The 22,560-nt window shown below is 41.4% G+C and overlaps 2 protein-coding genes across 2 annotated transcripts in view; one reads left to right on the plus strand and one right to left on the minus strand.

Annotated features, from left to right (window-relative positions):
- The window catches only part of DOK4 (docking protein 4), a 141,408-nt gene extending 122,683 nt beyond the window's left edge, over nt 1-18,725 (plus strand). The window contains exon 8 of the mRNA XM_053702775.1: nt 18,101-18,725. Within this exon, the coding sequence (XP_053558750.1) occupies nt 18,101-18,201 (101 nt within the window). The 3' untranslated portion in view covers nt 18,202-18,725. The remainder of the gene's footprint in view (nt 1-18,100) is intronic.
- The window catches only part of POLR2C (RNA polymerase II subunit C), a 44,415-nt gene continuing 40,362 nt past the window's right edge, over nt 18,508-22,560 (minus strand). The window contains exons 7-9 of the mRNA XM_053702790.1: nt 18,995-19,163; nt 18,828-18,902; nt 18,508-18,711 (exon numbers count right to left, since the gene is read on the minus strand). Coding sequence (XP_053558765.1) covers nt 18,567-18,711; nt 18,828-18,902; nt 18,995-19,163 — 389 coding nt within the window. The 3' untranslated portion in view covers nt 18,508-18,566. The remainder of the gene's footprint in view (nt 18,712-18,827; nt 18,903-18,994; nt 19,164-22,560) is intronic.

Raw genomic sequence — 22,560 nt, forward strand, 5'->3', positions numbered from 1 at the left:
TTCGTTCCTTTCGAAACTTAAAGAGTGGTCCCTCTACCTCTTCCCTTGCTGCAAAGCAAGAGGGGAACTTTGCTCAATCCAAGCCAACCTGGAGACCTAATCAGGCTTGGAACAAGGGTAAACAGGCCAAAAAGCCTGCTGCTGCCACTAAGTCAGCATGAAGGGGTAGCCCCCGATCCGGGACCGGATCTAGTAGGGGGCAGACTCTCTCTCTTTGCTCAGGCCTGGGCAAGAGACGTTCAGGATTCCTGGGCAGTAGAAATTGTAACCCAGGGATACCTTCTAGATTTCAAGGATTCCCCTCCAAGGGGGAGGTTCCATCTGTCTCAATTGTCTGTAAACCCGACAAAAAGAGAGGCGTTCTTACGCTGTGTAGAAGACCTTTTTACCATGGGAGTGATCTGCCCAGTTCCAAAAGCAGAACAGGGGCAGGGGTTCTACTCCAATCTGTTTATAGTTCCTAAAAAGGAGTGAACCTTCAGACCAATTCTGGATCTCAAAATCCTAAACCAATTCCTAAGAGTTCCATCTTTCAAGATGGAGACCATTCGGACTATCTTACCATTGATCCAGGAGGGTCAATATATGACCACCGTGGACTTAAAGGATGCGTATCTACACATTCCTATCCACAAAGATCATCACCAGTTCCTCAGGTTCGCCTTTATGGACAAGCATTATCAGTTTGTGGCTCTTCCTTTCGGGTTGGCCACGGCGCCGCGAATCTTCACGAAGGTGCTAGGGTCCCTTCTGGCGGTTCTAAGGCCACGGGGCATAGCAGTGGCGCCTTATCTAGACGACATTCTAAGTCAAGCGTCGTCCTTCCAACTAGCCAAGTCTCACACGGACTTAGTGTTAAGTGAACGTAAAAAAGAGTTCTCTTTCCCCCCTCACAAGAGTTTCATTTCTAGGGACTCTGATAGACTCGGTGGACAGTCTATCAGGAAGGTCAGGAAATCAAAGATTTTGTCCACCTGCCGAGCTCTTCATTCCATTCCTCGGCCGTCAGTGGCTCAGTGTATGGAGGTAATCGGACTAATGGTAGCGGCAATGGACATAGTTCCGTTTGCTCGCTTGCATCTCAGACCACTGCAACTATGCATGCTCAATCAGTGGAATGGGGATTATGCAGATTTATCTCCTCAGATAAATCTGGATCGAAACCAGAGACTCTCTTCTTTGGTGGTTGTCACAGGATCATCTGTCCCAGGGAATGTGTTTCCGCAGGCCAGAATGGGTTATAGTGACGACAGACGCCAGTCTTCTGGGGTGCAGTCTGGAATTCCATGAAAGCTCAGGGTTTGTGGACTCGGGAGGAGGCTCTCCTACCGATAAATATTCTGGAATTAAGAGCGATATTCAATGCTCTCCAGGCATGGCCTCAGCTGGCTTTGGCCATATTCATCAGGTTTCAGTCGGACAACATCATGACTGTGCCTTATATCAATCATCAGGGCGGAACAAAGAGTTCCTTAGCGATGATAGAGTTCTCAAGGATAATCCAATGGGCAGAGGCTCACTCTTGCCATCTGTCAGCGATCTATATCCCAGGTGTAGAGAACTGGGAGGCAGATTTTCGAAGTCGTCAGACTTTTCATCCGGGGGAGTGGGAACTCCATCCGGAGGTGTTTGCTCAGCTGGTGCGGCTATGGGGCACACCAGAGGTGGATCTGATGGCGTCTCGTCAGAACGCCAAACTTCCTTGTTACGGCTCCAGGTCAAGGGATCCTCAGGCTGTACTGATAGATGCTCTAGCAGTACCCTGGTCGTTCAACCTGGCTTATGTGTTTCCACCTTTCCCTCTCCTTCCACGTCTGATTGCCAGAATCAAACAGGAGAGAGCGTCAGTGATTTTGATAGCGCCTGCGTGGCCACGCAGGACTTGGTATGCAGACCTGGTGGACATGTCATCCCTTCCACCATGGTCTCTGCCATTCTTCTGATTCAAGGTCCATTCAAGCATCCAAATCTAATTTCTCTGCAACTGACTGCGTGGAGATTGAACGCTTGATTCTATCAAAGTGGGGTTTCTCTGAGTCAGTCATAAATACCTTGATTCAGGCTCGAAAGCCTGTTACCAGAAAAATTTATGATAAGTTATGGCGTAAATATCTTTTTTGGTACAAATCCAAAAGCTTCTGGAGTAAAATCAGGATTCCTATGATTTTGTCTTTTCTCCAAGAGGGATTGGAAATAGGATTATCAGATAGTTCCCTAAAGGGACAGATATCTGCTCTGTCTATTTTGTTGCACAAGCGTCTGGCAGATGTTCCAGACGTTCTGGCTTTTTGTCAGGCTTTAGTTAGAATTAAGCCTGTGTTTAAACCTATTGCTCCGCCATGGAGTCTAAATTTAGTTCTTAGAGTTCTTCAGGGGGTTCCGTTTGAACCCATGCATTCCATAGATATTAAGCTTTTATTTTGGAAAGTTTTGTTCCTAGTTGCTATCTCTTCAGCTCGAAGAGTTTCTGAACTATCTGCTTATCTGGTGTTCCATGCTGATAAGGTGGTTTTGCGTACCAAGCCTGGGTTCTTACCTAAGGTTATTACTAACAGGAATATCAATCAAGAAATTGTTGTTCCTTCTCTGTGTCCTAATCCTTCTTGTAAGAAGGAACGTCTGTTGCACAACTTGGACGTGGTTCGTGCTTTGAAATTTTATTTGCAGGCAACCAAAGATTTTCGTCAAACATCTTCTTTGTTTGTTGTCTATTCTGGAAAGCGTAGGGGGTCAAAAGGCTACGGCGACTTCTCTTTCCTTTTGGCTAAAAAGCATCATCCGTATGGCTTACGAGACTGCTGGACAGCAGCCTCCTGAAAGGATTACAGCTCATTCTACTAGAGCGGTAGCTTCCACATGGGCTTTTAAAAATTATGCTTCTGTTGAACAGATTTGTAAGGCTGCGACTTGGTCTTCGCTTCATACCTTTTCAAAATTTTACAAATTTGATACTTTTGCTTCTTCGGAGGCTATTTTTGGGAGAAAGGTTTTGCAAGCAGTGGTGCCTTCCGTTTAGGTTCCTGTCTTGTCCCTCCCTTCATCCATGTCCTAAAGCTTTGGTATTGGTATCCCACAAGTTAGGATGAATTCATGGACTCGGTACATCATGCAAAAGAAAACAAAATTGATGCTTACCTGATAAATTTCTTTCTTTTGCGATGTACTGAGTCCACTGCCCGCCCGTCTATTCAAGACAGATAGTATTTTTTTATGTAAACTTCAGTCACCTCTGCACCTTATAGTTTCTCCTTTTCTTCCTTGGCCTTCGGGTGAATGACTGGGGGGTGGAGTTAAGGGGGGAGCTATATAGACAGCTCTGCTGTGGTGCTCTCTTTGCTACTTCCTGTCAGGAAGGACAATATCCCCCAAGTTAGGATGAATCCGTGGACTCGGTACATCACAAAAGAAAGAAATTTATCAGGTAAGCATAAATTTTGTTTTTCTTTTACAAGATACGATAAGTCCACGGATTTCATCCTTACTTGTGGGATACAATACCAAAGCTATAGGACACGGATGAAACGGGAGGGACAAGACAGGGAACCTAAACAGAAGGCACCACTGCTCGAAGAACTTTCCTCCCAAAAACCGCCTCGGACGAGGCAAAAGCATCAAATTTCTAAAGTTTTGAAAAAGTGTGAAGAGAGGACCAAGTTGCAGCTTTGCAAATCTGTTCCACAGAAGCATCATGTTTAAATGCCCATGAGGAAGCCACAGCCCTAGTGGAATGAGCCGTAATAACGTTCAGGAGGCTGCTGTCCAGCAGTCTCATATGCAAAACGAATGATACTCTTCAGCCAAAAAGAAATAGAGGTAGCCGTAATTTTCTGGCCCCTACGCTTCCCAGAGAAACAAATGAACAGGGAAGATTGACGAATTGCCTTAGTCGCCTGTAAGTAAAACTTCAAGGCACGAACCACGTCCAAATTATGTAACAGTCTCTCCTTCTTAGAAGAAGGGTTAGGACACAAGGAAGGAACAACAATTTCCTGATTAATATTTTTATTAAAAACCACCTTAGGAAGAAAACCAGGTTTGGTACGCAACACTACCTTATCTGCATGGAAAATAAGATAAGGAGAATCACATTGTAATGCCGAAAGCTCAGAAACTCTGCAAGCAGAAGAAATAGCAAGCAAAAATAAAACCTTCCAAGATAACAACTTAATATCTATGGAATGCATAGGCTCAAACTGAACCCCTTGAAGAACATTAAGAACTAAAGGAGGAGCAATTGGTCTAAACACAGGCCTGATTCTAGTCAGAGCCTGACAAAAAGATTGAACATCTGCCAGACGTTTGTGTAGCAAAATAGATAGAGCAGAAGTCTATCCCTTTAAGGAACTTGCTGACAACCCTTTCTCCAAACCTTCTTGGAGAAAAGATAAAATCCTAGGAATCCTAACCTTACTCCATGAGTAGCCCTTGGATTCGCACCAATAAAGATATTTACGCCATATCTTATGGTAAATATTTCTAGTAACAGGCTTGCGAGCCTGGATCAAGGTATCAATGACCGAATCAGAGAACCTTCGCTTAGATAAAATCAAGCGTTCAATCTCCAAGCAGTCAGCTGCAGAGAAATTAGATTCGGATGATGGAAGGGTCCCTGAATGAGAAGGTCCTGCCTCAGTGGAAGCTTCCACGGCGGCAGAGATGACATGTCCACCAGATCGGCATACCAAGTCCTGCGAGGCCACGCAGGAGCGATGAGAATCACCGAAGCTTTCTCCTGTTTGACTCGAGCAATCACCCTGGGAAGGAGAGCAAATGGAGGGAACACTTAAGCTAGGGTGAACGACCAAGGCATCTATCAGTTCGGCCTGAGGATCCCTGGACATGGATCCGTATCTCGGGATCTTGGCATTCTGGCTAGACGCCATGAGATCCAGTTCTGGCCTGCCCCATCTGAGAATCAGGCTGGCAAATACCTCCGGGTGGAGTTCCCATTCCCCCGGATGAAAAGTCTGTCTGCTCAAAAAATCTGCCTCCCAATTGTCCACTCCTGGGATATGGATTGTTGACAGATAACAAGAGTGGGTCTCCGCCCACTGAATTATCCGGGTTACTTCTGCCATCGCTAAGGAACTCCTTGTTCCTCCCTGATAATTGATGTAGGCCACAGTCGTGATGTTGTCCGACTGGAATCTGATGAATTTGGTCGAAGCCAGCTGAGGCCAAGCCAGAAGCGCATTGACTATTGCTCTCAACTCCAGAATGTTGATGGGAAGTAGAGACTCCGATTGAGTCCATACACCTTGAGCTTTCAAGGAATTCCAGACTGCTCCCCATCCTATCAGACTGGCATCCGTTGTCACAATCTCCCATGTAGGCCTGTGGAAGCAAGTCCCCTGGGACAGATGATCCAGCGACAACCACCACAGAAGAGAGTCCCTTGTCTCCTGATCTAGATCTATTTGAGGAGACACATTTTGCATAATCTCTATTCCACTGTCTGAGCATGTCCAGTTGTAGAGGTCTGAGATGAAAACATGCAAATGGAATGATGTCCATTGCTGCCACCATTAAGCCAATCACCTCCATGCACTGAGCCACTGACGGCCGAGGATTGGCCTGAAGGGATCGGCATGTGTTCTGAATTTTTAACTTTCTGACTTCCGTCAGAAAGATCTTCATGTCTAGGGAGTCTATTAAAGTTCCCAGGAAAGGAACTTTTGTCTGTGGAACTAGTGAACTTTTCTTGAGATTCACCTTCCACCCATGAGTCCTTAGAAAGGACAGAACAATGTCGTATGGTACTTTGCTAGCTGATAAGATGACGCCTGGATCAGAATATGATCCAGATAAGGCGCCACAGCAATGCCCCGCGGTCTTAGAACCGCCAGCAGAGATCCCAGAACCTTTGTGAAAATTCTGGGTGCCGTGGCTAGACCGAAAGGAAGGGCCACAAATTGAAAATGTTTGTCCAGGAAGGCAAACCTTAGAAACTTGTGATGATCCCTGTGTATAGGGATATGAAGATTTGCATCCTTTAGATCCACGGTAGTCATATATTGACCCTCCTGGATCAATGGAAGAATGGTCCCAATAGTTTCCATCTTGAAGGATGGAACTCTGAGAAACTTGTTTAGACTTTTGAGATCTAAAATGGGTCGAAACGTCCCCTCTTTTTTGGGAACTACAAAGAGATTTGAGTAAAACCCCTGTTCCTGAATTGGAACGGGACATATTACTCCCATGAGGGATAGATCTCTTACTCAGAGTAAGAACGCCTCTCTTTTTATCTGGTCGACAGATAATCATGAAAGAAGAAACCTTCCTCTGGGGAAGGAATTTTTGAACTCCAATTGATACCCTTGAGACACGATTTCTAGTGTCCAGGGATCCTGAACGTCTCTTATCCAAGCTTGGACAAAGAGAGAAAGTCTGCCCCCTACTAGATCCGGTCCCGGATCGGGGGGCGCCCCTTCATGCTGTCTTGGTAGCAGCGGCAGGCTTCTTGGGCTGTTTACCCTTGTTCCAAGCCTGGTTTGGTCTCCAGGTGGACTTGGCTTGAGAATAGGTCCCCTTATGTTTATTGGAAGCGGAAGGAGGGATTCCCTTGACATTTCGAAAGGAATGAAAATTACTCTGTCGTCCCCTTTGCTTAGATGTCTTGACCCTTACCTCCCGTAATGTCAGAAATGATCTCTTTCAAATCAGGCCCGAATAGGGTCTTTCCTTTGAAAGGAATAGCCAAGAGCTTGGATTTTGAGGACACGTCCGCAGACCAAGATTTTAACCATAAAGCTCTCCGAGCCAAAATGGCAAATCCTGAATTCTTAGCCGCCAATTTGGTGATCTGAAAAGCGGCATCCGTAATAAAAGAATTAGCCAATTTAAGGGCCTTAATTCTATCCTGTATTTCTTCTAAAGACGTCTCAGTCCTAAGAGACTCTTCTAGAGCGTCAAACCAGAAGGCCGCCGCAGTTGTGACTGTTACAATGCAGGCCGTCGGTTGCAAGAGAAACCCTTGATGAACATATAGCTTTTTGAGAAGACCCTCCAATTTCTTATCCATGGGGTCTTTGAAAGCACAACTGTCCTCGATAGGAATAGTCGTACGCTTAGCTAGGGTAGAGATAGCTCCCTCCACCTTAGGGATCGTCTGCCAAGAATCCCACACGGTGTCAGCTACAGGTTACATCTTCTTAAAGATAGGAGAAGGGGAGAACAGGATACCCGGTCTTTCCCATTCTCTAGCAATAATTTCCGAAATTCTCTTAGGAACTGGAAAAACGTCGGAATAAGAAGGAACCTCCAAATATCTGTCCATCTTACACAATTTCTCTGGAGGGACCACAATAGAGTCACAGTCGTCCAGAGTCACCAAAACCTCCCGTAGTAACAGGCGGAGGTGTTCAAGCTTAAATCTGAAGGACATCACGTCCGAATCTGTCTGATGCAATGCACTACCTGAGTCAGACAGTTCCCCTTCAGACAGAGTCTCCCTACCCCCCACCTCAGAACCCGGGGAGGGTACATCAGAGATCGCCATCAAAGAATCAGAAGTCGCATGGACCACCTGGGCCTCTCTTCTACTACGTTTGCCTTGCAACACTGGCAACTTGGACAAAACTTCTGAAAGAGTGGATGACATGACTGCAGCCATATACTGCAGAGTGAATGACGCAGATGCCGTTGAAGAACATGGCGTCACCTGCGCGGGCGTTAAAGGCTGTGACGCTTGGGGAGAAAGATGCGGCATACCCTGAATCTCATCAGTCTGAGGACATTCATTAGACATTTCTTTATTAAAGAAAATTTGCTCTTTACACTGTAAAACCCTCTCAATACATGGGGGACAAAGCGTAACAGGGGGTTCCACAATGGCATCTAAACACATAGGACATGTACTTTGTTCAAGGTCATCTATTTTTGATAACCTAAACAAGAAGCAAGCTTGGTCAAAATCACTGATCATAAATAATTTCTGTAAAATCAGTCTAATAATAAATCTTTGCGGAGTACTGTCTCTTTAAAGGGACATTAAACACTTTGAGATGGTAATATAAAATGATAAATTGTATATAATAAAACAACTCTGCAATATACTTTATTTATTTTGTCCTCTTTGCCTGTAATTCCATTCTGAAATTGTGAGATTTTCAGTTCCTGTTAGAAATGGAAGTGCAGAACACTGTTAAATCCAGCACAACCATTGGCTGCACACTCTAGTGACCTATTTATAACTGACCCTAATTGGCCACAGCAGAGAAGGTAACACAACATGGCAGCTCCCAGTGTTTTATAAAACTTTACACTTATTTTGTCACTTTTTAAACAACTAGTGAAACTTTATAAAAACATAATTTTTGTAAGAACTTACCTGATAAATTCATTTCTTTCATATTAGCAAGAGTCCATGAGCTAGAGACGTATGGGATATACATTCCTACCAGGAGGGGCAAAGTTTCCCAAACCTTAAAATGCCTATAAATACACCCCTCACCACACCCACAAATCAGTTTAACGAATAGCCAAGAAGTGGGGTGATAAGAAAAAAGTGTGAAAGCATAAAAAATAAGGAATTGTAATAATTGTGCTTTATACAAAAAATCATAACCACCACAAAAAAGGGTGGGCCTCATGGACTCTTGCTAATATGAAAGAAATGAATTTATCAGGTAAGTTCTTACATAAATTATGTTTTTTTTCATGTAATTAGCAAGAGTCCATGAGCTAGTGACGTATGGGATAATGACTACCCAAGATGTGGATCTTTCCACGCAAGAGTCACTAGAGAGGGAGGGATAAAAGAAAGACAGCCAATTCCTGCTGAAATAATCCACACCCAAAATAAAGTTTAATGAAAACATAAGCAGAAGATTCAAACTGAAACCACTGCCTGAAGTACTTTTCTATCAAAAACTGCTTCAGAAGAAGAAAACACATCAAAAAATGGTAGAATTTAGTAAAAGTATGCAAAGAGGACCAAGTTGCTGCTTTGCAAATCTGATCAACCGAAGCTTCATTCCTAAACGCCCAGGAAGTAGAAACTGACCTAGTAGAATGAGCTGTAATCCTTCGAGGCGGAGTTTTACCCGACTCGACATAGGCATGATGAAATAAAGATTTCAACCAAGATGCCAAAGAAATGGCAGAAGCTTTCTGGCCTTTTCTAGAACCGGAAAAGATGACAAATAGACTAGAAGTCTTTCGGAAAGACTTAGTAGTTTCAACATAATAATACAAAGCTCTAACAGCATCCAAAGAATGCAATGATTTCTCCTTAGAATTCATAGGATTAGGACATAATGAAGGAACCACAATTTCTCTACTAATGTTGTTAGAATTCACAACCTTAGGTAAAAAATTCAAAAGAAGTTTGCAGCACCGCCTTATCCTGATGAAAAATCAGAAAAGGAGACTCACAAGAAAGAGCAGATAAGTCAGAGACTCTTCTGGCAGAAGAGATGGCCAAAAGAAACAAAACTTTCCAAGAAAGTAATTTAATGACCAAAGAATACATGGGTTCAAAAGGAGGAGCTTGAAAAGCCCCCAGAACCAAATTCAAACTCCAAGGAGGAGAAATTGACTTAATGACAGGTTTTATACGAACCAAAGCTTGTACAAAACAATGAATATTAGGAAGATTAGCAATCTTTCTGTGAAAAAGAACAGAAAGAGCAGAGATTTGTCCATTCAAGGAACTTGTGGACAAACCTTTATCTAAACCATCCTGAAGAAACTGTAAAATTCTCGGTATTCAAAAAAAAATGCCAAGAAAAATGATGAGAAAGACACTAAGAAATATAAGTCTTCCAGACTCTATAATATATCTCTCTAGATACAGATTTACGAGCCTGTCACATAGTATCAATCACAGAGTCAGAGAAACCTCTTTGACCTAGAATCAAGCGTTCAATCTCCATACCTTAAAATTTAAGGATTTGAGATCCTGATGGAAGAAAGGACCTTGCGACAGAAAGTCTGGTCTTAACGGAAGAGTCCACAGCTGGCAAGAGGCCATCCGGACAAGATCCGCATACCAAAACCTGTGAGGCCATGCTGGAGCTACCAGCAGGACAAACGAGCATTCCTTTAGAATCTTGGAGAATACTCTTGGAAGAAGAACTAGAGGCGGAAAGATATAGGCAGGATGATACTTCCAAGGAAGTGATAATGCATCCACTGCCTCCGCCCGAGGATCCCGGGATCTGGACAGATACCAGGGAAGTTTCTTGTTTAGATGAGAAGCCATCAGATCTATTTCTGGGAGTTCCCACATTTGAACAATCTGAAGAAATACCTCTGGGTGAAGAGACCATTCGCCCGGATGCAACGTTTGGCGACTGAGATAATCCGCTTCCCAATTGTCTATACCTGGGATATGAACCGCAGAGATTAAACAGGAGCTGGATTCCGCCCAAACCAAAATTCGAGATACTTCTTTCATAGCCAGAGGACTGTGAGTCCCTCCTTGATGATTGATGTATGCCACAGTTGTGACATTGTCTATCTGAAAACAAATGAACAACTCTCTCTTCAGAAGAGGCCAAGACTGAAGAGCTCTGAAAATTGCACGGAGTTCCAAAATATTGATAGGTAATCTCACCTCCTGAGATTCCCAAACCCCTTGTGCCGTCAGAGACCCCCACACAGCTCCCCAACCTGTAAGACTTGCATCTGTTGAGATTATAGTCCAGGTCGGAAGAACAAAGAAGCCCCCTGAACTAAACGATGGTGATCTGTCCACCACGTCAGAGAATGTCGTATAATCGGTTTAAAGATATTAATTGAGATATATTTGTGTAATCCCTGCACCATTGGTTCAGCATACAGAGCTGAAGAGGTCGCATGTGAAAACGAGCAAAGGAGATCGCATCCGATGCGGCAGTCCTAAAACCTAAAATTTCCATGCATAAGGCTACCAAAGGGAATGATTGTGACTGAAGGTTTTTGACAAGCTGATATCAATGTTAAACTTCTCTTGTCTGACAAGGACAGAGTCATAGACACTGAATCTATCTGGAAACCTAAAAAGGTTACCCTTGTCTGAGGAATCAATGAACTTTTTGGTAAATTGATCCTCCAACCATGATCTTGAAGAAACAACAAGTCGATTCGTATGAGATTCTGCGAAAATGATAAGACTGAGCAAGTACCAAGATATCGTCCAAATAAGGAAATACCAAAACCCTGTTCTCTGATTACAGACAGAAGGGCACCGAGAACCTTTGAAAAAATTCTTGGAGCTGATGCTAGGCTAAACGGTAGAGCCACAAAACTGGTAATGCTTGTCTAAAAAGAGAATCTCAGAAACTAAAAGTGATCTGGATGAATCGGAATATGCAGATATGCATCCTGTAAATCTATTGTAGACATATAATGCCCTTGCTAAACAAAAGGCAGGATAGTCCAACAGTTACCATCTTGAATGTTGGTATCCTTACATAACGATTCAATATTGATAGATCCGGAACTGGTCTGAAGGAATTGACCTTCTTTGGTACAATGAAGAGATAGAATAAAAACCCCAGCCCCTGTTCCAGAACTGGAACTGGCATAATTACTCCAGCCAACTCTAGATCTGAAACACATTTCAGAAATGCCGAGCCTTTGCTGGGTTTACTGGGACACGGGAAAGAAAAAAATCTCTTTGCAGGAGGCCTTAACTTGAAGCCAATTCTGTACCTTTCTGAAACAATGTTCTGAAACCAGAGATTGTGAACGGAATTGATCCAAATTTCTTTGAAGAAAACGTAATCTGCCCCATACCAGCTGAGCTGGAATAAGGGCCGCACCTTCATGGGTACTTAGGAGCTGGCTTTAGGTTTCTATAAGGCTTGGATATATTCCAAACTGGAAATGGTTTCCAAACTGATACCGCTCCTGAGGATGAAGGATCAGGCTTTTGTTCCTTGTTGTGAGGAAAAGAACGAAAACGATTATTAGACCTAAATTTACCTTAGATTTTTTATCCTTTGGTAAAAAAGTTCCCTTCCCTCCAGTAACAGTTGAGATAATAGAATCCAACTGAGAACCGAATAATTTATTACCCTGGAAAGAAAGGGAAAGCAAAGTTGACTTAGAAGACATATCAGCATTCCAAGTTTTAAGCCATAAAGCTCTTCTAGCTAAAATAGCTAGAGACATATACATGACATCAACTCTAATGATATCAAAAGATGGTATCACAAATAAAATTATTAGCATGTTATAGAATAATAATAATGCTATAAAATTATGATCTGTTACTTGTTGCGCTAAAGCTTCTAACCAAAAAGTTGAAGCTGCAGCAACATCCGCTAAAAATATAGCAGGAGTAGAGACAGCCCCATTAACCTTAGGAATTTTGTCCCAAAAAACTCTAATCTGTCAGATGGCACAGGATATAATTGCTTAAAACGTTTTAGAAGGAGTAAATGAAGTACCCAAATTATTCCATTCCCTGGAAATTACTTCAGAAATAGCATCAGGGAGAGAAAACACTTCTGGAATAACTACAGGAGATTTAAAAACCTTATTTAAACGTTTAGATTTAGTATCAAGAGGACCAGAATCCTCTATTTCTAATGCAATTAATACTTCTTTAAGTAAAGAACAAATAAATTCCATCTTGAACAATACAAAGATTTATCAGCATCAACCTCTGAGACAGAAACCTCTGAACCAGAAGAACCATTATCAGTATCAGAATGATGATGTTCATTTAAAAATTCATCTGAAAAAAGAGAAGTTTTAAAAGACTTTTATGTATACTAGAAGGAGAAATAACAGACATAGCCTTCTTAATGGATTTAAAAATAAAATCTCTTATGTTATCAGGAACACTCTGAAAATTAGATGTTGACGGAACAGCAACAGGTAATGTAACAGTACTAAAGGAAATTTTATCTGCATTAATAAGTTTGTCATGACATGCAATACAAACAACAGCTGGAGAAACAGATACCAAAAGTTTATAGCAGATACACTTAGCTTGGTAGCTCCAGCACCGGGCAGCGATTTTCCTGAAGTATCTTCTGACTCAGTTGCAACGTGGAACATCTTGCAATATGTAATAGAAAAAACAACATATAAAGCAAAATTGATCAAATTCCTTAAATTACAGTTTCAGGAATGGGAAAGAAATGCCAGTGAACAAGCTTCTAGCAACCAGAAGCAATAAATAATGAGACTTAAATAATGTGGAGACAAAAAATGACGCCCATATTTTTTAGCGCCAAATAAGACGCCCACATTATTTGGCGCCTAAATGCTTTTGGCGCCAAAAATGACGCCACATCCGGAACGCCGACACTTTTGACGCAAAAAAAGTCAAAAAATTACGCAACTTCCGGCGACACGTATGACGCCGGAAACAGAAAAAAAAATTTGCGCCAAAAAAGTCTGCGCCAAGAATGACGCAATAAAATGAAGCATTTTCAGCCCCCGTGAGCCTAACAGCCCACAGGGAAAAAGTCAAATTTTTTAAGGTAAGAAAAAATGATTGATTCAAATGCATTATCCCAAATATGAAACTGACTGTCTGAAAATAAGGAATGTTGAACATCCTGAGTCAAGGCAAATAAATGTTTGAATACATATATTTAGAACTTTATAAAAAAAGTGCCTAACCATAGCTTAGAGTGTCACAGAAAATAAGCTTACTTACTTACCCCAGGACACTCATCTACATGTTGTAGAAAGCCAAACCAGTACTGAAACGAAAATCAGCAGAGGTAATGGTATATATATAAGAGTATATCGTTGATCTGAAAAGGGAGGTAAGAGATGAATCTCTACGACCGATAACAGAGAACCTATGAAATAGACCCCGTAGAAGGAGATCATTGCATTCAAATAGGCAATACTCTCCTCACATCCCTCTGACATTCACTGCACGCTGAGAGGAAAACCGGGCTCCAACCTGCTGCGGAGCGCATATCAACGTAGAATCTAGCACAAACTTACTTCACCACCTCCATAGGAGGCAAAGTTTGTAAAACTGATTTGTGGGTGTGGTGAGGGGTGTATTTATAGGCATTTTAAGGTTTGGGAAACTTTGCCCCTCCTGGTAGGAATGTATATCCCATACGTCACTAGGTCATGGACTCTTGCTAATTACATGAAAGAAATACATCTACATGTTAGCCATTGACTAATCTTTTCTTTGAATGCATCATTCTATCTAGCATGTATTTAGTGTTTAATGTCCCTTTAAGGAAAGACTATCTGAATTAAAAATTTTATATATACGGCAGAGAGCAAATTTCACATCCTCTGTACTATGGCTTTAGCAAAATAAGCTGTGGCTCCTACCTGCCTCCACGTGACCAATCTTAACTCCGCAATCACGGTGCACCTAAAGTCGCTTATAAAATATCACCACAAGCTGCAAAGTGAGCGAAATACAAAGCCCCGCCCTTCATGGGCGGAAGTACTATTAAAATACCGCCATGTACCGGAGCTTTAGATAAAAACATATCCCCTCCAGAACTGTCCCCAGCGTCAGCCACCTCTAATAAAATAAACTGGAACCTTCTATTCCATGTCCGTTACAGAGAATACCCATATAATATGTCCCAGCGCTTCTAGTCTAGATAATAATGCCAGAGTGTCTGGATAAATAAACTATGTCTGTTTTCTCTACATATCCCAGCCCTTCTAGGCTATTAAAATGCCAGAATGTCTGGATATACCACCATATGTTAAACGGAAGCCCCTTCATTGCATCTAGCCCCCATATAACAGTTAAAGCACAGTTATTCTGAGATATGCTGCAGCACTCCAGAATAAAAAACTGTACTTACCTCCATGCTGAGGAACAGCATGTCAATCTCACAGTATCAAGAGGTCCACTCTTCCTCCTGAGGTCCTGTGAAAGCAGAAGGGTCTTGGTTACAACCTCTAAGACCATACACAGAAAGGCACCACAATCATGGGAGGCGCAGTGGAGACAAAAATCCACCAGTTCCCATAGCCTAAAAAGGCTATTTAGAAGCTGCCCTGTAATAAAATAGCACACTTTGGCACCATTTAAAAATAAAAAAATCTTCATTGAAGAATCTAAACTAACACCTCACTTTACCTCTTCCTATCACTAACGCAGGCAAAGAGAATGACTGGGGTTGGAGGGAGGTGAGGAGCTATTTATGCAGCTCTGCTGTGGAGCTCTTTGCCTCCTCCTGCTGACCAGGAGGCGATATCCCACAAGTAAGGATGAAATCCGTGGACTCATCGTATCTTGTAAAAGAAACGGCCAATTGTAGGGGGCAGGCCTGAGCCAAAAGCGGCAAGACATGTCTCAGTGAAGCTCCTAGAATTACGAAGATTTTTGGCCAGCCAAATATTACAAATACCCATTATTTCACACTTTTACGAATGACCTCTTGAATGGGAACCGATTGTAACTAGGAGCAGATGATTTGACAATGTCTCTGCCTATGCTCTTTGGGTCAGCTATGAAGTCAGCCTCCCCACAGGCCTAGCAGCCATCTTAGATTCAACAAAAAATAGATCATACAACTGAGTCCTGTGTGGGATACGCAACATAGGTCTGGGGCATCTGCAAATTACCCCCTCTTGGGTTACGATATCCTGCAATGGGATAACAGCTCATTGGCCTGCCTGTTACAATAACTTTCTCTAAGAGTTGGGACATGGAGACCCCTAGAGTGCTTTTGACGGAGTTGGAGAGTATCCTGAAAAGTTATCACCAATCTCTACTGCGTGAGTTCAGAAAAGCATTTTGCCCTCTTGGAGAGAAAAAGCAAACCAGCGACACAGGAGGAGACCTCACTCTTAAGCTAAGTGGGGATGATAGAGATTTGGGGCCCCAGCTCCAGATACCCCAAGAATTATACAGACAGCAGCTTTGCGTAGAGGCTGAGGAAGTGGATACATGTAAAGAACCAAGGAGCGCTAACTTACACAGTCGACTACAGTGAGATAGTTAAAGGAATTGATGTGGAACTTAACTGAAAAAAATGACAGCGGCGAGAACGCAATCAGTAAGCATGACAGCAGCCCTTCCCTTAGGCCCTGACACAAGTTTATCTACACCAGTCTCCCGATCGATCTCGGACCTGTTGATGCCTTACAAAGCAGGGACATTGTTGGAAGCAGTAGAGGTGACACTAACACCTGCTAAAGAAACCACTCGGATAGAAACCCTATCTGCTTTCCTTCTGACAGGAGCTCTTCTCCCAAAAATGCTGTTAAACTGGCAAAGGTAGATATACTCAGCTCATGGGAGGCAGCCCAGTAGGTTACAACTTGGTATATTTGCGAACCACGTCAATTCCTGTGATGTGTGATCAGCTGTTTCACAAAGTTTGACTATATTGCGCATGCGTGCCAGCATCATTATATACCTGGCCGCATACGCCACTGCTACAGTTTTCAGACCCATGAAATTCCTGGATCCTCTTTACCGCGCATGCGCGGCATTTGAAACTGTCAATACCGCTCCCCGCTTTGAAGTACGTTTATACGCATTCCCATTAGTTATACGGTGAAATTAAAAGCATGATTTTTTTTTTTATATATATCTAACAATTTTATTGCTCAAAACACTGGTTCATTTCTTTAATGTCACTATATTAACTGTAAACTGTAATGGGAAGAATGCTTATAAATGTACGGCAAAGCGGGGCGCGGTATTGACAGTTTCAAATGCCGCACATGCACGGTAAAGAGGGTCCAGGAATTTCACGAGTCTCAAAACTGTAGCAGTGACGTATGCAGCCAGGTATGTAATGATGCTGGCACGCATGCACAATATGGTCAAACTTTGTGAAACAGCTGATGTGGTTCGCTAATTTCACAAGTTCGCCGTTTTCCCAGATACCATTTTTACTCTGTTGGGACCCCAAAAAAAAAATAGGACTATAACTCTACATTGTTCTGTCTTATGGTTGACTTACTTTGAGATGGGATAATCATTAGACAAACATTTTCTAATCACTACGGCCAGAAAACTCTACTTGATGTTTTAGCTAGTTTTAAAAGCGTTAAAGGTTGTTGTTATGTTAGTTCAAGTTTACTGAACTATTGTTTATACAGTTACTTAGGAAGAATAATTAATTGCAATCCTTTAATTGGGTACAATATATCTTGTGTATACAAACGATTCATGTTTTACATATCCTTTACACTATGTATGAATCTTTTACTGCGTAATACACCCACTGAGCTTTGCTCATATCCTATGCATAACGCTTCCTGTACACATACTTCCCACAGCACCAAAATCATGCAGATGTTTGTACAGCTACACCCTACAGTAGATGGTCTCTGCATTACTTGGGAGCTCTAGTATGGAATTTTAAACCACTGCCAGCGGCCAAGGCAGCGTGTTTACTTCTTTGAGGTCCAATATTAGAGTCCCAGACACAGCCTCATTTTGCAACCAAACCCAATTTATGCCCTTATAAACTATACTCCAATTTATTTTAGTGGTCCAGGTAAATGGACATTCTATTAACAACTTTAATACTAGGGTTACAAAATAGGAAAGATATAAGAGTCCAAGTAATAATTGAGATACTGGTATCGGCTGTTTATTGTATTAAAATATGGTACAGCAGGTCTTAGTTTAAATATAAATATACTGGCTACAACCTCTCTCTATAAGTGGATTTACCTATTTTATACATGTATATATTCCTGTCCTAAGCACCATTCCAACCTGTTCTAAGTATTACCATATCCTACTTTAACTTTCTTATAGGCAGAGCCCTGTATACATATATATTATATAAGGTTATTCTATATGTAATAAACACTCATATATATATATAAAAGAAAAAATGTGTTCTCAGAGACTCAGAGTAGTCTCCTAATGTTCACTATATCCCGCTGTAGCTTGGCACATTTACGAGTCATTGTAGGTCCAAGAGTGGCCTCACGGGTCCTCTAGAGGGCTTCTAATTTCAAAGGCTGGCTGTATCTTGTACTCTACACTTGAATGATGTAAGTTAAACCTGTCGTGTTTGAATATTATTCTGTACCATTGAAATTCCAATGTATGCTCTGTTTGTTTCATTTGAACTGTAAGCCTTAAATAAAAAAAGCAGAAAAAGGTTTATAGAATTTAGCGGGGTAATAAAGGGGTAAATTAGGTTATTCTTCTTGGAATGTTTAAAAGTGATAAAAATATGTTCTGTTGTAGGAACGTATAGCGGCAGAGGATCAGACCCCATCACGAGGCGGATGCGTGATAGGAAGTCCTCGGCATGTGAAAGGAAACTGCCCACCTCAGCCTCTCAGTGACCAGATCCTGCCTCATCCAGTCCATGTCCCTGAATTGGAAGGATTTAATTGACCTGTAAAAATATTAGACTTTTAAAAACCGTGCAGGTGGCTCAATGCACAAGGAGCAGAGTGCTTTGTGATAGGCCATAACTCCCAGACCAGAAGATGGGGATTTTGGAAGAGAAAAGCGGTTATGTGAAGACATGGAAACTTCCTCTCTGTATAAAGCTAATTTTGCACTTAAACTACCAAAAGCAAATGCATTGTGTAAATGTTGATATATACACATAACATGAAATTGTATATAATAGCAGAAGACAGTAGGACAGGTGAAAAAAACTTTATTTAAAAATATACACTACACAAAGATAAAGGATGAGTGGTCAGTTAATGGTGAGAACATCACTTTGTATTTCATGACTGAGCTGTGTCTGAAGATCACTGAGCTTCTTCTTTAAGCCAGAAAGTGCAGACAAAACAATTGTTTCTGGTCGTAGAGATCCACATGATTCAACATTGTAATAAAACCTAGGTAAAAAGGGTTTTAAAGTATTGGTTAATTATGGTACATTAAGAAATGGCATACAATTAGTAAACAAACATGGGAGACTGTTATAGGCGCCATGGCCATAGTTTCTGTTCACCTTTCAGGTTTCCCATTGGGTTCATATGGAGCTTCGGCTTCTTCTTCATCTATTTCTGAGTATTCACTCTTTGGCCTTCAAACAAGAAAAAAAATATTTAGAATGAGAAAATGTTTGAACTTTGGTAATCTCCTTATATCTATGTTGTTGAAACCCGAGATCCTTACCATTCCTCAGGTTTGGGGTACACCGTGTGTCTCAGTGCATTATCTGGATCATACTCGAATGACACTCCTGCTGTTGGGTTCCATTTTGCATGCTCTTTCCCAAAACCCTTCTTGGCATAAGCTCTAAGCCGCAACTCCTGCCCTTTCCTGAGTTTCACAAGCAGAATGTCTGGTGAACAAAATCAAAGGAGACTCTTTACTTTTCCCCTCCAAGAAAGAAAAAATAAAATACATCTGTAAATATATACAACTAGTCAGGATAAAAACCAAAAGTACTGGGGAAAGTATTTATGAAATATACACACACACACACAGAAGGGGACTGGACTGGCCAAATGGGACAAGCCCAGGTACCATGTCAAGGTCTCTCCCAAAGCAGCCAAACAATGCAAGCTCTCAAACAAACTGGGAACAAGTGAAGGGTGCAAAGACTTATATAATCACCGTAGACACATACAAAACTGCACTCTCAGACTGGACACACATCCTATGACCCTTTAACATGCACAGCCCTGTTTGCTCAGTAGCACTTTCAGGAAGCTGCACTGTCCCCATAGTCCCAGACAGATTACAAAAAACAAATTAATACAGCACCCAGAGGAAGTCCAGCACTCAGCTAAGATTAAAAGCAAAAATTGAAGAGTTAATTACTTTTTTGCTTTTAATCTTAGCTGAGCGCTGGACTTCCTCTGGGTGCGCTATATATATATAAACTTTATATTGATAATAAAAATGACACCTACGAGTAATACGATAGGGAAGTGGCAAAGAGCAGAGCTGTATATATATAGCTCCTCCCTTCCCTCCACCCCCAGTCATTCGACCGAAGGTATAGGAAGAGAAAGGAAAAGCCAAAGGTGCAGAGGTGACTGAAGTTATAAAAAATAAAATATAAACGGTCTGAAAAATGACAGGGAGGGCCATGGACTCGTAGAAGAAATTAATTTATCGGGTAAGCATAAATTTACTTTTCTTCTACAAGATACGAGTCCACAGATTTCATCCTTGTGGGATACAATACCAAAGCTACAGGACGCATATGAAACTGGAGGGACAAGACAGAGACCTAAACGGAAGGCACCACTGCTTGAAGAACCTTTCTCCCAAAAACAGCCTCAGAAGAAGCAAAAGTATCAAATTTGGAAAAAGTATGAAGAGACGACCAAGTCGCAGCCTTGCAAATCTGTTCAACAGAAGCATCATTTTTAAAAGCCCATGTGGAAGCCACAGCCCTAGTAGAATGAGCCGTAATTTTTTTAGGAGGCTGCTGTCCAGCAGTCTCATATGCCAGGCGGATGATACTCCTCAGCCAAAAAGAAAGAGGTAGCCGTAGCTTTCTGACCCCTACGCTTTCCAGAATAAACAATGAATAATTAAGATGATTGACGGAAATCCTTAGTCGCCTGTAAGTAAAATTTCAAGGCACGGACCACGTCCAGGTTATGTAACAGACGCTCCTTCTTAAAAGAAGGATTAGGACACAAGGAAGGAACAACAATTTCCTGATTAATATTCTTATTTGTAACAACTTTAGGAAGGAATCCAGGTTTGGTACGCAAAACCACCTTATCAGAATGAAATATAAGATAAGGCGAATCACATTGTAACGCTGAAAGCTCAAAAACTCTACAAGCAGAAGAAATAGCAACCAAAAACAAAACTTTCCAAGATAACAATTTAATATCTATGGAATGCATGGGTTCAAACGGAACCCCTTGAAGAACTCTAAGAACTAAATTCAAACTCTAGGGAGGAGTAATTGGTCTAAATACAGGCTTAATTCTGGTTAGAGCCTGACAAAAAGACTGAACATCTGCCAAACGTTTGTGAAGCAAAATTGACAAAGCAGAAATATGTCCCTTTAAGGAACTCACTGATAACCCTTTCTCCAATCCTTCTTGGAGAAAAGACAGGATCCTGGGAATCCTAACTTTACTACATGAGTAGAATAAAATATAAAAACCGTCAAGCTGCCTCTCCCAGTGTCCCATTGAATATTGCTCTCAGCCCAATACAATGTCAAGTAAAATGTTTAAACACAGGATTTTCAGTAATGCCCTCTGTGTACAGGTCTACTGCTTACCCCTTCCCTTGCAGGGAAAAAATGTCAGCCAGTTCTGATATACCAAGTCTCCTCAGAAATAAAATACTGAACATACCTCAATGCTGCTTGTAGCATGAAACCGTTCTCCACACTGAAGATTTCTCTTGCACTACCTTTAGAAGCTCTGTGGGAACCAACATGGATCTTAGTTACATCTGCTAAGATCATCAACCTCAGGGCAGAAATCCTCTTTCCATATCTCCCTGAGGAAAATAGTACTCACCGGTACCATTTAAAATAAAAAAACTTCTTGATTGAAGAATCTAAAACTAACACCTCACTTTACCTCTTTCTATTACTAACACAGGCAAAGAGAATGACTGGGGGTGGAGGGAAGGGAGGAGCTATATATACAGCTCTGCTGTGGTGCTCTTTGCCACTTCCTGTTAGCAGGTTAATATCCCACAAGGATGAAATCCGTGGACTCGTATCTTCTAGAAGAAATAATATGTTCCATATCTTGTCAGGTCTTGGTGTACATCTTGGTTTTTCCCTAAATATATAATTAATATTCCATCTTCCTTTCAACCTTGACAGGATGACCATCTATAGATGTTTCTTTTTTCTTTCAAGAATCACTTCCCAGTGCATTCTTTTGAGCTTTACTGTCTTTGTACACTGTAACCCCCCCCCCCCCCCTTTTCTGCAGAAAATCTCTGTCCGCCTGCCACAATCCACACTACTTTTTCCTGAGTACTCTTCTAGTGTTCTACTAGTGCTACACAGCTCTTAAAATAGTGATCCATATGATTTTTATTAACCAATTAATAATTTTCTTCATAGTGAAAGCACAAGAAATACCCCCTGTGTGTATCAAGTATAAGACTTTTGTACCCTCTAATGTTCCTTCCATTTATGCGTCTCTGCCCTTCTTACAACTTTGTTATCCGTAAAAACAAATCCTTTTCTAAGTGGCAGTCGTTTTAATAACATGCTTAAACGTTAAATTAATTTAGCTTCCACCAAAATGTACCAAATATATATATATATATATATATATATATATATATATATATATATATATATATATATATAATGGAAGCAGTGAATACGTAGTGTGCATCTAGTAATACAGTACACTAATAGTACTCTGGTGTTTATCATATATAAACAGGACTGACAATTCTCACATGAACATACAGTATTTCTAGGTAATCACATGGAGGGACAAAAGAATCCTTTATTCAAAAGATGTAATTTTCCTATTTCAAATAAGTACTCTTAGTACATTATTATACACAACATACACTATATTGCAATAGAAATCTACTGCACTACTAAAATATGGTCGTCATTACCATTCATAACAATGTATGGGAATGCGTCAAACTGTTACTGCTTTTTTTTGCTGTACATAATGAGGAATCTGTGTGCAAACGCCTATATAAAATGAAGGTGTCCTTGGGTGGTCAAGTAACGCAAGTTTTGGGTATGAAACAAAACAAAATGTATGCTTACCTGA

The sequence above is a fragment of the Bombina bombina genome, chromosome 1 (genome assembly GCF_027579735.1).
Source record: "Bombina bombina isolate aBomBom1 chromosome 1, aBomBom1.pri, whole genome shotgun sequence".
NCBI classification, from domain to species: Eukaryota; Metazoa; Chordata; class Amphibia; order Anura; family Bombinatoridae; genus Bombina; species Bombina bombina.